This window comes from Tachypleus tridentatus, chromosome 13, assembly GCF_004210375.1.
Source record: "Tachypleus tridentatus isolate NWPU-2018 chromosome 13, ASM421037v1, whole genome shotgun sequence".
NCBI lineage: Eukaryota > Metazoa > Arthropoda > Merostomata > Xiphosura > Limulidae > Tachypleus > Tachypleus tridentatus.
The window spans coordinates 36,259,649-36,276,763 of NC_134837.1; the positions used below are offsets into that span (position 1 = coordinate 36,259,649).

The 17,115-nt window shown below is 36.5% G+C and overlaps 1 protein-coding gene across 6 annotated transcripts in view; it reads right to left on the reverse strand.

The window, feature by feature from the left end:
* Positions 1–17,115, reverse strand: part of LOC143240111 (uncharacterized) — a 50,770-nt gene that overhangs the window by 6,002 nt on the left and 27,653 nt on the right. For 4 of the 6 annotated variants that reach the window (XM_076482004.1, XM_076482003.1, XM_076482006.1 and 1 more), the window contains one exon: positions 4,397–6,878. In XM_076482004.1, coding sequence (XP_076338119.1) covers positions 4,480–6,846 — 2,367 coding nt within the window. In that variant the 5' untranslated portion in view covers positions 6,847–6,878 and the 3' untranslated portion in view covers positions 4,397–4,479. Of the gene's footprint in view, positions 1–4,396; positions 6,879–11,035; positions 11,341–14,218; positions 14,351–17,115 lie in introns of those variants that run through there. The other 2 variants (XM_076482005.1, XM_076482007.1) reach the window with 2 other exon arrangements.

Consider the following 17,115-nt stretch of genomic DNA (forward strand, 5'->3'; position numbering starts at 1 on the left):
AATGTTATTAGTAATATATCTCTCTATTCACTTTAGCATGTTATTTACATGCCCATGTTTTATTTTACTCGGTCTTTGAATATTATACTGATATTTCTGTTGCTTGATCCAATAAACCATTAGGATCAATTTTGGACACAATAAAGCATAATCAGGAATTTTACAGCTGTTTTACACACGAGAGCTGTAGAAACATTTATAACACGAACGCACACAGTTGAAATTGCTACATTTATGATTGAAGACAAAACAAATTTAGAGAAGACATGTAATTGAACTATGTGTCCTGGGGACAAATGTAAATAAATTTTTCTGAGAAATGAACAGATACTGTATCAGCCGCGGAGTTTGACATGGTTGACTTAGAATCGTTCTAATGCTAATGGTAGAGACTTGTATTATATAATTTTTTATTTCTATAAAAATCCTGAACAAACTACGAACGTTATCATCTTCATAGTGAATAATGAGACGCAGTCGTTCAGTGTAAAAAATGTAATTCACTATTTTTAGCTTTATCCCTGATTCGTTTAGACAGACCGGAAGTATATGACTATTTGTCCCAATGAGAATAGAGTTGAAAGAATCCATTTTTCATTCTGCTGCTTGTAAGCATAACGTCACTTCCGTTTTACTTATTTCAGAAAACGAGAAACATTAAATGATCGATTAGCGAATGTGTTTGCCATTTTCCTATTTGTAAATTGTTGAAAGGAGTAATCGGAAAACGGCTTCTTTACCATTTCCGTTTTTGAAAGATGTTCAAAAATATAATAGAAAAACGGCTAGTTGCCATTTTCATTACAAAGTTTCCAGGAATTTACGATATATGCTTAGATTATGGACCCTATTATGCTTATTTCCGAGGGTGAGTGTTTGTTGAGTTTCGCGCAAACCCACTCGGGGAATATTTGCGTTAGCTGTCACCAGTTTTCAAGTGATAGAAGAGAACAGAGCAGTAGTTCACGAAACTCTGGTCTATAGGGAGATTTCAGCCAGTACGCAAAACGGTTGAAAATAATTGTGTATTTTTAAAAAATATACCTATTAAAGATTATTTATCTTTTTGGGTGTTCACAAAACAAAGTCACATTTGGCCCGGCATGGCCAGGTGGTTAAGATACTTGACTCGTAATCTGATTGTTGTGGGTTCTAATCCCCGTCACACCAAACATGCTCGCCCTTTCAGCCGTGGGGACGTTACAATGTGACGGTCAATCTCACTATTCGTAAATAGAAGAGTAACCCAAGAGTTGGCGGTGAGTGGTGATGACTAGCTGTTTTTCCTCTTGTTTTACACTGCTAAATTACGGACCGCTAGCGCAGATAGCCCTCGTGTAGCTTTGCGTGAAATTAAAAAAACAACAGAAAACTAAAGTATATCGTTTCAAAATGTAATACAAGATTACTTTACAAAGTTAATGTTTTCCAGTTGCTCAATGGCAAGTCTGTAGTGGTTGTTTTTAAGATATTTCAATTCTCAACACGAACGACTTCTAAAATGCACATAGACTAAACGGCCATGTCAAAGACCCCCTAGAATTTAAGTATAACTGTGCCTATATTTGAATTACTGATTAAAGAAATCTCAAACAGCGAGCATCATCAGCTACCACAAAACTTTCGTCTCCTCTGAACCGAAGAAAGGGAATGACAGAAACTGGTTTGGAGTGTCTTAATCAGCATAATTAGATCTCGAACTTCGAATTTTTCGATCCACTGTACAATACGCTAATAATTAGCCTCTTGTGGTCGTTATTATTTATAGCACATCTCTAGACGTTTGTATATAATAATTGAGTATTAAAGTCTACTGTCCTTTGTACTTTATCGATGCGCAAACAATAAACAATTGAGGTCTAGTTATAGACAGAGAATATTAAGACAGAAGTTTTTAGTTTTATTTTTCAAATATAATGATCACCTTATAGAAATTAGGTATAATTTAAACTAATTTATGCAATCACGTAATTGTAGCGCAATATAACGTTTCATAAAGGGCGTCTAGGCCATTGCCAGGTGGGTACTCAAGTGAGCGTATCTTGTTTCATTGCACTTTCTGTAAAAGTCCAGAGAGAAAGTATTACAAACCAGTTTACTTTTTTTCAAACTCCAAAACATAAAATAGGGCACGAGAGAAAGAGAGTTAATTAGTATTATTTGTTCTGAATGCTGGCAGTATTCCAGAATCAACAGTTAAAAATTGTCGAGGTTCTTAAGGGCATTTTGATTGCTACCAATTGGCCTTCTTTCGAGTGTAGTTAGGACTGATGAGAGTATGGGGAAGGATATTGAAAAAGCAACTACGATTTTTGTATAAATTGTTCTTTTCCAGATAAAATGATGTTTAACATCTGCATGCAAATATTTATAAAAACCGAGAGTATCAAAAGAAAATCCCAGTTTATTTATTTTCCACGAGAAAATGTTCGTTCTTTTGCGCCTATTTATGGATTACGAAAATATAACACATATCAACTATTTAGAATATTTATAAGCGTGCATACGCATGTGGGTCAGAGTTATGGTTCTTAAAGGAAAACGGTTTGTTTGTTTGTTTTTGAATTTCGCACAAAGCTACTCGAGGGCTATCTGTGCTAGCCGTCCCTAATTTAACAGTGTAAGACTAGAGGGAAGGCAGGTAGTCATCACCATCCACCGCCAACTCTTGGGCTACTCTTTTACCAACGAATAGTGGGATTGACCGTCACATTATACACCCCACGGCTGGGAGGGCGAGCATGTTTAGCGCGACGCGGGCACGAACCCGCGACCCTCGGATTACGAGTCGCACGCCTTACGCGCTTGGCCATGTCAGGCCAAAGGAAAACGGAACACGAAAATATGTAGTGTTGCAATGGTTTCTATTCTTTGAAAAGTTTTTTTTTTTCATATTCTTCAGTTAAATCTACTGTTAAGTTCAGCCCACTTTGTAACGACAGCGAAAGCCATTTCTTTCTGCACTATAAGTCTTACAAATTACAAAATTTTTCAAACTAATGGTAGGCTTAATGTAACAAATAATGATAAATAGTCACTCTTTGCTGGCCCGGCATGGCCAAGCGTGTTAAGGCGTGCGACTCGTAATCTGAGGGTCGCGCCAAACATTCTCGCCCTTTCAGCCGTGGGGGCGTTATAATGTGACGGTCAATTCCACTATTCGTTGGTAAAAGAGTAGCCCACGAGTTGGCGGTGGGTGGGGATGACTAGCTGCCTTCCGTTTTGTCTTACACTGCTAAATTAGGGACGGCTAGCGCAGAGAACCGTCGTGTAGCGAAATTAACAAAAACAAAACAATCACTACTTGCTTACTTTTCCAGTGCATAAGGTACTCTCGTACATGTAGTACTTCGTTGAAATGCAAACTCTACGTTTAGAAAACTGAAGTAAGAGATAAACTTGATAACAAAACCAACTCATTGTAACACCCGAAATCAATCAACAATCTAACATAGTTTTGCTTAACATGCTTTTTACACTATTTAAACCGTTTACCATACTTTCAAAAAAGTTCTAGTCCTTAAGTCGCTGCTTTATCACGTGACATTAATAGTTTCCTATCGTAAAACAAAAATACAAAAGTGAAACCGCAACAAAATCGACTTACACAACGACAATAATAATGAGACGAGTTTTGCAAGTTTAATGACGTTAATTTTTTTTTTTAATTATAGACGAAGTGAAATGAGCGTAAATAAAAATAAAAAAGATATACCATAAAAATTTAATTTTCTTTCATTTTACTTTTAGGCCCGGCATGACCAGGTAGTTAAAGCACTTGACTCGTAATCTGACGGTCGTAGATTCGAATCCCCATCACACAAACATGCTCGCTCTTTAAGCCGTGGGGGCGTTATAATGTTACAGTCAATTCCACTATTCGTTGGTAAAAGAGTAACCTAAGAGTTGGCGGTGGGTAGTGATGAGTAGCTGCCTTCTCTCTAGTCCTACACTGCTAAATAAGGGAAGGCTAACGCAGGTCGCCTTCGTGTAGCTTTGCGCGACATTAAAAAACAAACAAACAAACAATTTTATTTTAATTGAGTTGAATGTGTCGTGAAGAGACCAAACAAGACATGCAGAAAAAGAAGTGTAAGATATTCTGAATATATCTCGTTGCTTAGAGTCCAAAACGAGAAGTGTAAAGATATATCACTCAATATAAATTTAAATTATTATTTATATATATTTTTTAATTCCAAAAGGAATCAACACCACACATATCTACCTACTTCCATGTAAAGTATCTTTACGTTTTGATTCTTCATATTAAATAACGTCACGTAACTATAAGTTGTTGTAAAGATGCTGAAATATATCACTAAAAAGGTTAAAAGTAATTAAGCGTATCTTTTCAATCTAATATCTCGAGAGAAATCTGTACTTTTAAACTTACCTGACCAGTAGTGAGTGAGGAATCCTGGAAGTCTTGTTTTGTATCAGTGTCCTGCTCTTTAGTGTGTCCTTTGAAGTTTCCATTTAACAACTGTGAAGCACCTCCATTTTTAAAGCATGTACACTTTCATTATGCTCTAAAGAGGATTCCTCTTCTATGGGAGTTCCAGGTCTGATAAGGTTTCCTTGGTGACTTTCAGTGTTCACAAAATGAAAGTTTTGGTCTTCTGCGCTATCCTCTGCAAATGTCACGCGTCTTCTGTGATCAATGTCTAAGGCACACGTGCACGAAGAATGTACGGGGTTCCACAGTTGACCTCGAAGTGATACTCTTGAAATATCATCTAAACTTTGCGTTCGATAGCTGTTGCCAAATCGACAGTTTTCGCACGTACAAGGAAGAGTGGAAGACCTCCTATAAGGTTGGTGCTGAGTCCCTATTGACCTTGAACTTACATTAGGCATAACATTGTTTTCAATTTTCTCTCGACTGGAATTTTGAGCAGATCCTTCTGGTGAATGCCTTGTTCCCAGGTGATGAGAGCTTCTCATGTGGCTAAATTTGGCGCCTTTAAGGGGGCTTTTAGGTATGTTGTGCCTGTAAGTACTCTTCAGCGATGAATGCCTCTCTCTATGACAGTGTCGACAAAAACTGGTGTTGGTCGCATTCTGGCACTGATCACAGCTTTCTGAACCGTCAGGGCGCATGCGTGTTACAGAATCTTGGACACTCTTGTAGTAGTCTTCGTATTTCTTGTTGAATCTTTCTGAACGCCATTGTGAGATACAATTTTTACACAGTTTTGGTGTAAGCCTTTGTCGAAAGAAATGATTTTTGGAAGGGAAGTAATCATCTTCCTGTGATGAATCGACTCGTGTCTGCTGATGGTTAGAGTTGTTCGCTAACAGGACAATTGGGTCAAGACTATCCGTGGATACCTGATCTCCACGAGTGACCCCGCTGCTCTCAGAACTGGACTGGCGATTGGTTTGTAAAGGTATCTGTTGCTTTTGAGGTTCACAGACGGGGCATCCTTCCAAGCAATCGTTAACTTCGGCTATTTGTGTAATTTTACTCCCATTGTGGTTTCGAGAGTCAGTCTCTGGTTTTTGTTTGGAGATAGCTGACTGGTCTTTATTTAACGAGGGGTCTGGTACCAACCCTTTATTCACAAGCTGGTTGCCTACTTGACTGGTACTAGGCTGATTCTCTTGAATATCGAGTGTGCTTTTCACCTCCGTGTTGGATTTATTAGCTTTGTTCGGTGACTTTTTGTACCTGTGAATTCCTTCAAGTTTCTCATCACTAGGATTTTCAGGTTTGTTTCTGAGTATTCCTCCAGAATTGCCCTCCTTTTCATGCGAGTTTATTTCTTTAAATTCTTTCTGTAACTTTTTTAATTCCTGTAAAACAGACATACCACTGCTGTCAATGTTTCCAATCTTTTTGCTAAAGGAAAATTCATTGTCCTTTATGGAATATTTTTTGTTCGTACTGCTCTGCTCTTTTCCAGTAGGAATTTCACGAGCCTTTGGCTCTTGAGATTCTCTTACTTTTTCCAAATAAGCGTGTAAAAAACTCATTACTTTAACTTCCTTATTTGTATTTAGGTTTTCAGTTTCTTCTGTATAAATATTGGATGATGGCAAACTATCCTGGACTTTAGGAAGCACGTTGTTCACACTTGGAGACTTTGTGCCAACAACACTGATTTTCTCGCTTTCATCTAAACTCTTTATGATAGGTTGTTGAGAATCGAGATCACAAGAATCACTGTGATCTGTCTTAGGCGAAGAACTTTGTATTATTCCGTTATCAGGAAGCTCTTGATTATCTCTAGATAAATCTTTTACGTATTTCTGGCCAGGATTATCATACAAACTGCTTCTATTGTTTGAATGTCCTACTTGCTCATTTTCTATCTTTGTGAAATCTTCATTAACTTTATTCTGACCAGAAACCAGATTATCGCTTTCCAGAATGGAACTTTTATCTTCTTGGAAAGAGTCTTTAGTTTCTAAAGGTGCAAACTCGCTACTAGAGACCTCAACTGAGTTGGCGTCAACTTGAAAGTCTTCGGGAAATGGTAAAGAAAGTTTTCGATTAAAAAAATTTGGGGCTGAGTGAACCTCTGCAGAAGTTGCTGTTATTTTATGTAACGAATTCGGGGAGGGTGAACTGGAAGTTGAAATCTCCTTTTCAGAAGACTTTAGTTTTGACTCAAAATTAGCTTCTTGAACACACTTTTGTTTGTCGTTATTAGATGAAGCCCTAACTGCTAACTCACTGCCTTCTGAATCTTCATAAATAGGATTCACGCGACTGACTGAATAAAACTCTTTAATGTTCGAAGTATTGGAAATATTAGAAGAATAAAGAGGATCTTCAGTAAGAACTGAGGAAGGTTTCTTTTTGTGTTCCTGCCAATGGTTCAGCAAAAGTTTCAACATCACGATGGATAAAAAGTCTTTCTCTCACTCGCCTGAAAAATAAATCAACTTATTAAACAAAAAAAACTGCTTTTCATTGTTCAAATTGTACAAAGTGTGAAGAAAAGTGAGCATGGCTGTTTAAATAATGAAATAAGAAAAATCAGTAGAAGCAGTTACGAGATAAATATGTAATTTACTTGGAAATTTCTTCTCATTCACGTTATCCGCAATGAACCAGAAGTCCATAGACAAAGTAGAGTTGGGACACATTATGCAGCAACGTGCATTGCTTTTTATTAGCTTGAAGGTTATAGGTTCGAAGCCCTATCACACTCAACATACTCGCCCTCTCAACCGTGGGGGCGTTATAATGTGACAGTCAATCCCACTATTCATCGCTAAAATAGTAGCCCAAGAGTTGGCGGTGGGTGTTGATGACTAGCTACTTTCCCTCTAGCCTCACGCTGCTAAATTAGGGACGGCTAGCGCAAATAACCCTCGTGTAGTTTTGCGCGAAATTAAAAACAAACATTTTGACGTTAACTGCCATCGTAACACTGACTATTTCACTTAATAAAATAATTAACATATTTTTAGTCCTAAAATTAGTTTGCTAACATTCTAATTTCCCCAACTTTTACAACGCTCTCATTTTCTTTCTCCGTCACGTGTCCAAAGAAAAACATCTGTAATATATATTCTATAGTTAGTAAAATTCCGCTTACAACGTTTCTTAGAAGCGTTTGTTTGAAATATCATATTCTTAATATACATAAGTGTGTTTATTGGAAATACTTTTCGTAAACAGCTTAGAACTGCAGGACACGAAAACACACAAAAAAATCGTTTCTTCTAGAATTCACGAACTTCAATCCCATTGCAAATAGTATTTAAATATCCATGCGATACGGTCAAAAGTATTAAAAAAAACAGAAAAATCTCAAACCAGTTATGCTCTAACAGATCCCAGCTGGTAAAGCGGCTCGTTTACGTACTTGCAACGCAAAAATCTGGGGTTCGATAACATGTGGTAAATAGAGTACAAATAGTTCTTTGTGTAGCTTTACGCAGAAACAACAACAACCATTTAGTTTATCAAGTCAAAATCAAGGGGGTCTATTCTAGAACAAACAAGCTGTATTAGAGCACATACTAGATTTAGACATTTTGTTGTTGTTTTCAATTAAGCACAAGGTTACTCAATGGGCTATCTGTGCTCTGCCCACCACGGGTATCGAAACCCGGTTTTTAGCGTTGTAATTCCACAGACATACCGCTGAGCCATTGGTGGGCTAGACATTTTGACATTTAGACAGTAAAATTAATAAAACAAGAACATTCACTCTCCAAATGATAATAAAACTTTTTATTTCAGCCAACATGGCTTCATAAAGGCGAAACGTTAGCTAAAGGAAAAAGTGTATACTTGCAAAACAACCATACTAATATAACAAGGAGCACCAGAGAGACAGTGTTACGCATGCTCATCTCTCAAAGAAACCTGAGAAATCAAGAAGCAGAAAAGTATAAGAAACAATTATGTGCAACTGATTTCAGCACCTACAACTGTGCATTTTATTATTTCACTTTAATGAAACAGAACCACGTGCAATATAACTGTATACGTTGACGTTCGCCGTGAAATTTATCCGTGTTCAACACAGTCTAGCATTTACGTCAGATTAGAATCAATAAGAAAAGAAAGACAATTTAGAACGTGTGCAGAGTTTGTCCTAGTTTCAGAAAACTGGTGATCTGGTACGACGAGGCGCCGAATCAATGTTTATCATTAATTTCATTTTACGCTATTTATCTAACTTAATTGAAAGTAACCGTTGAGATTATACACTGTTTGAATTTCTACTCGGTTAGCTCTCGAGTTTTCATTTTCTCCTTTTATGATATAGATATCGATGCTCCTTTCGTTTTACTTTTTGCTCTAAAATATATTTTATATAGCATGAAAAATAAAAGTTGTTTTATATTCTATCAATAACTTTATGTGACTTTAGTAACTAATAATATATTTTTATTTACTAATAATGATGAGAAAAAAATTAATATAATGTTTATTAAGTTCGGGTACCCTAAACGGAAATTGCTACCTGAATATCAGAATTACGGAAGCAAACGTCAAGCGGGCAGGAAGAGGAAGACCCTGAGGGGTAGGAAGGGGCTTCAAGTCCCCAGCAGGGAGCAGAGAAGGCAGAAGTTTTATATAATTATATATATATATATATAATATATACAATTCTGAGTTATATTAACATTGTATGACATAAAATACTACATAGGACTATTGCAGTGATAAAAAACCTTTTAAAAATCTTATGCATAAAAATAATGACACATGTTTAGTTGATTTGAGTTTTTTGTTTAACTTTCGCGCAAAGCTACATGAGGGCTATTTGTGCTAGCCATCCCTAATTTTCCAGTATAAGACTAGAGGGAAGGCAGCTAGTCATCACCATTCAGTGCCAACTCTTGGGCTACTCTTTTACCAATGAATAGCGAGATTGACCGTCGCTTTATAACACCCTCACGACGACTGAAAGGGCAAACACGTTTGGTGTGATGGGGATTCGAACTCTCAGGTTACAAGTCGAGCGCACTAACCACCTGGCCAAGCCGCAGGAAATCAAACACCTGGAACAGAGGTTATGATAGCCCTTTCTTGAAAAATGCTGAAAAAACTATATTTCCAATCACTTTTTTTTTTTCCAAAATAAGAGCAATATTATAGATTAAAATTACACACTTATTTAAAAACATTCCATCCAGGCTACGCATGCGCGAGGCTGTAGCCAGCTGCCTATTTCAACTTACAGAAAAGGCAATTCTGGTATTGATCTATTTTATATTATGACTCATATTTACGCAAAATCTTTAAACTCATAAAGATACAACGTTTAATGCCTCAGTTTATTGTTTTTTTAACGACTTTATTATTGCTTGTTTACTCAAAGCAAAGCCACGTTGGGTTATTTGCTATGTCTGTTTTCTTTTTTCTTTTTTTTTTTTTGAATTTCGCGCAAAGCTACACAAGGGCTATTTGTGCTAGCCGTCCCTAATTTACCAGTGTAAGACTAGAGGAAAAGCAGCTAGTCATCACCACCCACTGCCAACTCTTGGGCAACTTTTTTACCAACGAATAGTGGGATTGATCGTACATTATAACGCCCCCACGGCTGAAAGGGTGAGCAAGTTTGGTGTGACGGGGATTCGAATCCGCGACCCTCAGATTACAAGTCGAATGCCTTAACCCACTTAACAATGCCGGGCCGGATTGTTGGAGAATGGAGAATGAAACCTCAAATTTTAGAGTTGTAAGTCCGTAAACTTGCCTCTGACCCAGGGGACATTTTGGAAACACTGCAAACTTAAGTAAAACAACACTTCCATTAGTTAATTCTGTAAAATCTCTAACCAATTAGATGGCTTTGCGTTGATTATATTTATCTATAAAATCAGAGAAGAAGGGGGTGCAGAAAAAATTCAAGAAAAAATATGGAAAATGTTTTGTTTTTACCATGTGAGTATCACAGTTTATAAGAAACTCTAAGCATATTTGAAAGCAAAGACACGCAAAAAATGAATAATTTAACAAATAACAAAATAAGTAAACTGAAATAAACCATCTTTATGTTTATGGCATGGATGTCTTTGTGTTTAATGATGCTCAATTTAGAAATCAGCTTAAGATTTCAAACACGCACTTGAGTCAGACTAAAAACCTTTTGGACTTCCTGGTATCTGCCTGCATTACTCGATTCTGGTCTGTTATCATGCTGGTGTCGAAAAAAATTTTGGTTTTGTTTAATTTGGGTCAAATTTAAGAGTTAATCTTGCTATTCACAAGGGACAGCTCGATTTGCACCAGGAAGTGTTAAAATATCCCATCAGTGTCCAGATGAACAGGGATGTGCTAGAAACGCAGAAGCAAACATAGTGGCCTATATTTATTCGTCCAAACACGCTCATCTACAGTTAAGAACATCTTTGCCCCAAGCAGTCCACTCCTTATAATACCCGATAGATATTTTACAGACAAACATATCAGTATGTACATAAACTCACATGTATATACACATATATGTTAATTTAGTCTTATATCAATTTGAGATTTAATAACACTAAATCCCCGACTCTCTAAGAAAGTCTAAAACTATGAGCGAACCCTACTTTCTAAACATTACATCTTACTTACCGTAAAACGTCTATGGCCCTTAATTTGTATGCCATCATGACAGCTTCAATCAGTATGTCGAGCAAAATATAAAGTTCAGATCGTTCTCAGAAGAATTGCATGTTTCATACGATTAATGAATGTTTTCTTATCGATTTCGCACACCGACGGAAATAAAAGCCACACTCAATAATCGTATAAGTATTAATAACAGGAAGTAATTCACTAGCCATAACAAACCCGACGATAGACAGCTTGCGGTTTCTTATGCTCAGATGTTATGGTTTGTTGCTTCCGAACAATTGTGATACGTGAAAACAGTGACAATAAACTGTACTTGTATCAAACGCTACTTTCTTTCATAATTTCTTTTGTTTGTTCGTTTCTTTCCAAAATCACACATCCGCGACTAGTTGTGACCAGAACGACCTGATCATGTAGGTTTCGAGAATGTAGATTTTGTTTTTCGAATTTGTGGTTCCAACTTAAGAGTCAGTTTTTCTATCCGCAGATTAAAAGTGAAATTGTTAATAACTTGAAAAACGTGTTGTAAGTGTGAAAGCATACACAGGTAGGTTATCTACATCCTGGACTTTTATGTTGAAAAACATGCACAACTCACAACAACCCGTTCAACTACAATACATATTTTGGAAACCATAATACATTACAGTATTAGTACTGTGTTTCCAATTATCATTACTTATTTTTATTACTATTAAAATAGAATGGTTTAAAATTAACTAGAATAATAAGCCATATTAACGGAAAGGCACTTTGATGTTAATCTATGGAATGCAAAAGATTGCAAATTTCTTATAACGAATAAGAAACTTATTGTGATAAAATTAACTGATTTTCAGACGTTCTTTATTACTTGACCCAAACAAAAACAAAAAGTTATTTTTCCCACCCCGAACTGGATATATTCCTGGTAACAACTGATAGCGAAAGTAAGGGTACCATGTGACACAATGTCACAAAACAAAGTTCGCAGCAGATGAACTAAATTCGATATTTTTTAGGCTAAGTGGACTAAGTTCGAGTCTTTCTGTTAAACGTGACCCTCATTATTTTCCATAAAACATTCCAGATGAAAAAATGACAAAGAATGGTAAAAAAATGATACAATTTGTTAACAGCGAGAAAAAATTATATTTACTAACAGTTTGTTTGAAGTTAAGCACAACATTATACAATAAGTTATCTGTGCTCTGTTCACCATAGGCATCGAGATCTAGTGTCTTACATTGTTAAGTCCGCAGATCTACGGCTGTTCAACTGGCCCCCCAGTGGTTCAGCGGTATATCTGCGGACTTAGAACGCTAAAACCCACCTTTCGATACCCGTGGTGGGCAGAGCACAAATAGCCCATTGTGTAGCTTTGTGCTTAATTCAAAACAACAACAGCTGTTCCACTGAGGGGAATTTACTAACTTGTTGAAAAGTGATAATATTTAGTTACAGAGTGGTGAGAAATTGTTTTATTTTGAGGGGAAATAAAGCACAAACCTACACAACGGGCTACCTATGCTCTGCACACCACAGGTATCGAAACCCGGTTTTTAGCGATGTGAATCCGCAGCTATGCTGCTGTGCCACTGGAGGGGGAGACAAGAAGTTGATGATATTTACTGACAGTGTTAGAATGATAAATGCAATCGAAATCACGAATAAATAGGTACCGAAAATAAGTTGATACATTATCTCGTGTATTGTGATTAAGTTGTTAAAGCACATTTTATAAGTTATGATATCTATGGAGTATAATTAAAGAAAAGTTATCGGTTCACATGATAATTAACAACGGGGCATAACACCTAAGATTCGTAATTAATAAAGCTGAATTTATTTTTAATGTATGTTTACCTCGATTTTTTTTCTGCAGCGATATGTTTAAATATTTACAAAAACCTACCAGCATATGCTCTGAGATAAAATCCTTCTGGGACCTGGCATGGCCAGGGTGTTAGAGCGCTCGACTCTTAATCTGAGGGTTGCGACTTCGAATCCCCGTCACACTAAACGTGCTCGCTCTTTCAGCTGTGGAGCGTTGTAATGTTGCGCTCAATCCCACTATTCGTTGGTAAAAGAGTAGCCGAAGAGTTGGCAGTGGGTGGTGATGACTAGCTGCTTTTCCTCTAGTCTTACACTGCTAATTTTTGGGGACGACTAGTGCAGATAGTCCTCGTGTAACATTGCACGAAATTCAAAAACAAAAAACATTTTGTTTTGTAAACTTCATAACAAGCACACTTCATTCATCATCGAGAAAAATCGTTTGCATCATGACTCTCAAACACAGTGTTGAGTGTCTCTTGTTTTCGAATGAAATGAAACGTAAAGCGTTATGTGAGTTTAAAACGTTTTTGTTTTGTTTTGTTTTTTTGGAATTTCGCACAAAGCTACTCGAGGGCTATCTGTGCTAGCCGTCCCTAATTTAGCAGTGTAAGACTAGAGGGAAGGCAGCTAGTCATCACCACCCACCGCCAACTCTTGGGCTACTCTTTTACCAACGAAAAGTGGGATTGACCGTCACATTATAACGCCCCCACGGCTGGGAGGGCGAGCATGTTTTGGCGCGACTCGGGCGCGAACCCGCGACCCTCAGATTACGAAGTGCACGCCTTAACGCGCTAGGCCATGCCAGGCCCCGAGTTTAAAACGAATGATGCACGAACAAACGAATAAATCACCAACCTCCAGCAAATGAAAGCGCTACCTATAGTTTGACTATTGTCTAACCAAGTGTAACATTATAAGATACATCTGTTTGATATCAATTTCTAACTTCTGTTTGGTTTTGCAAAATCATATAGACTTTTTTTTTCAACCTCTTTTTCAACTTTTAGAAAATTTGGAAGTATGAAACAAAAAGGCTTGAAGTTCAAAAAGTTTTGATTGTGCGCATTACATATTTGTTCTATTACATGTATATACTTTATTTAGTATATATTAACTTAGCAGAACGTATGAAAACGTGAAATTATAAAATATGAATGGTTCGTGTTTTAATAGGATTTTATCGTAAATAGCACTTGATATCCTATGACGTACATTATAGTTGAGCAGCTATATTTCAATTCACAAAATAGTTTGATTACTTAAAAGAGATTCTTTAATTTTCAATGGATTATTTTTCTCTTGAGACTAAATTTACTTTTAAATAAATTTATACACACTTATCAAAATATCTTAGCTTACCTTTCACGTGGTCTATCTACATGCTAACTTGTTAACAACTGACATTTATACATAAGTGTTTGTTGTTTTCCTTGTTATTTTGTTGGCTAGTTTCCAGAAGACATTGGTCGATTCTAAGGATCAAGAAGGTCACCTAGAAATGACGTTAAACGTTCTATCATTTCGGGATTACCCAAAGTTCTAAAAGTTTACTTTCTTTTAATACAGGGCAAAGTGAAATAAAAGGTTATGAACTTCATAAAGTTCATTTTAATAAACGTGGACAGTATTGTCCATTTTATAAGACGATACGCGTCTCACAATTTTACAGAGAAAAAGGAAACTTTGAAGTTTCGGGAATTCGTTGATGTTCTTATGATCTAAGATGATTTCTCAAACTTTTTTATCAGCAGATCACTTCGGCGGGGTAAAAGACCCTGTGGATCACCAACTGGGCCTGTTATGTTCTTTCGTTCGACCTCGGCCGTAGCGTTGCGAGTCAGTGATTTGTATATCTGACCAACCCGTGAAGCAAACAACGTGGAGAGCAATTTCGGACCACACTCTGAGAATCAATGATTTCAGATATTTAACTCAGCTTTGAAAACAGAATGAATAATCTTCTATGAAGTCAACATATTAGAATAAAGTGACATGAAATAACTCTATGGTTATATCATTTTAGGTTTGTTCTTATTTGTGTGTGTTTCGTGTGTTTTCTTATAGCAAAGCACAAAGGGCTATCTGCTCAGCCCACCGAGGGGAATCGAACCCCTGATTTTAGCGTTGTAAATCCGGAGACATACCGCTGTACTAGCGGGTGGCTTTCTTGTTTGTAATTGAGCACAAAGCTACACAATGGGCTATCTGTGCTCTGCCCACCACGGGTATCGAAACACGGTTTCTGGCGTTTAAGTCATTCCGCTGTGCCACTATCATTTCAGGATCACCAAACAACACCCTCATACAGCTTTATGGAACTTCAAGAAAGAAAGGTTTCAGCCTGAAGTTTATCAGTCACGAAAATTCAGTTGGTGACGCGGCTTAGCATAATAACATTTCAAGCTTAGTAAGTCACGAAGACACTTTTATAAAATGCACATAATTATAAAACTGCTTTTTCTCGGAGTTGACAATTAACTGTAACTGTATCATACCCTATATTTAACATTTCAATCGAATTTTGTCTTCATGGAAATTCGAGCTGGGCATGCCTCACTGATTAGCATATCAAGATCGTGAAGTCGAGAATTCACGACTCGGGTCCCGTTGTCACATGAAAACGTCTCTCTTCGCATTTTGCCGCTGTGATGTAGCTATAAGAGTGACAGTTAAGTCCCCTTTGTGTAGCTTTGTGCAAACATTCACACACAAATATGAAAATAGTATAATAAACTAATTGCGCAATTGTACTACTATAATATAACTAGCGTTTTGAGGGGATGCTGATATATGTTTATATCTGTGTATGTGCACAAAACACATTATTGTATATAGTCTGATACTCACGCTCGACTATAACAGAATTTCAAAAATAACATTTTTTTTCCTGTTGAAAAAATCGATAGCGTGTGATATGCTAGTTTCAAAACTTGTATTAAGCAATGGAGATTAGTTTCAAAAGGAATTTTTATGGAGCAATGCTAGTTTCAAAGTAAATATATGCATTTATTTTTTGCCAAGTTGTTATTCATTGTTTCCGCAGCGCACTCATTATGAAAAGTATGTAGATGGCGCTGCAATAAAATGACTTATTTTCATGAATTTTATAGCCCTTGGAGAATCTAGTTTATTTAAGCCACGTTGAGTGTACGAAGTATTTACGTACATTGGAAGTTTAAGAGGATTCTTCAAATTAAAATATGTTTGTCTTCATACAGTTCAATTAATTTACTCGTTTCATAATACAATCATCCAAATTATGTAATGATATATTTTATAGGTTTCTTTTTTAGCAACGTGCTGTTCCAAATATATCTTTGACTTCCTAGTGTATGTTTATGAAAGTATAAAATAATGTAGATATAACTTGTTGTTTGTAGCTAAGCACAAAGCTACACAATGGGCTATCTCTGCTCTGCCCACCACGTGTATCGAAACCCGGTTTCTAAGCGGTGTAAGTCCGTAGACATACTACTGTGCTACTGGTGCTCGCCACTGCCACAGTGGTATGTCTGCGTACTTGCACCGCTAAAAACCGGGTTTCGATACCCGTGGTGGGCAGAGTAGAGATAGCCCATAGTGTAGCTTTGTGGTTAATTTTAAACAAACTGCTGCTGGAGGGAGCATACATTTAAAAGCGTGAAGATAAAAAAGTTTTGTGTTGTTGTTTTTTTAACACAGTTCTTGTAATCTAAGGATTTGTATAGATTTTTACGTACGATATACACAAATAGAGTAGATTTTATTCAAGTCTTTTATCTGACTAATAGCTATTTGAAGAAGATTTAGAAAGCTGCAAGTGCCGAGTCTTGGCTTAAAGTTTGATATTGTTTCCACAAAATGTGACTGTGAACATTGGATATGTATAAAAAATATCAACAAAATATGTTTTTATTGTTTAGTTGTTGTTGAGGGCAAAGCTACAAAAAGGTCTGTCTGTAATCTGCCATCACAGGTATCGAAACTCTATTTCATAGCGTTATACAAGTATACAGACTTAATGCTGAGTCACTGAAGGGCATAAAATGTAAATATATATATATATATTATAACTATACTTTAAGCCAAAACAAAACACATTAAAAATAAACAAAATGCGCCGCATTTTTTAAAAATTGTTTAATTTTAATGTGTTTTATTTCGACTTAAGAAAATATGGTTATAGTATAATTAATAAGAGGTTAGGATTTGTTGTTTCTAACGCAGTCCTTCCTCATAATTTTGTTTACTTGTTTAATTTTATTTAAATGTATTTA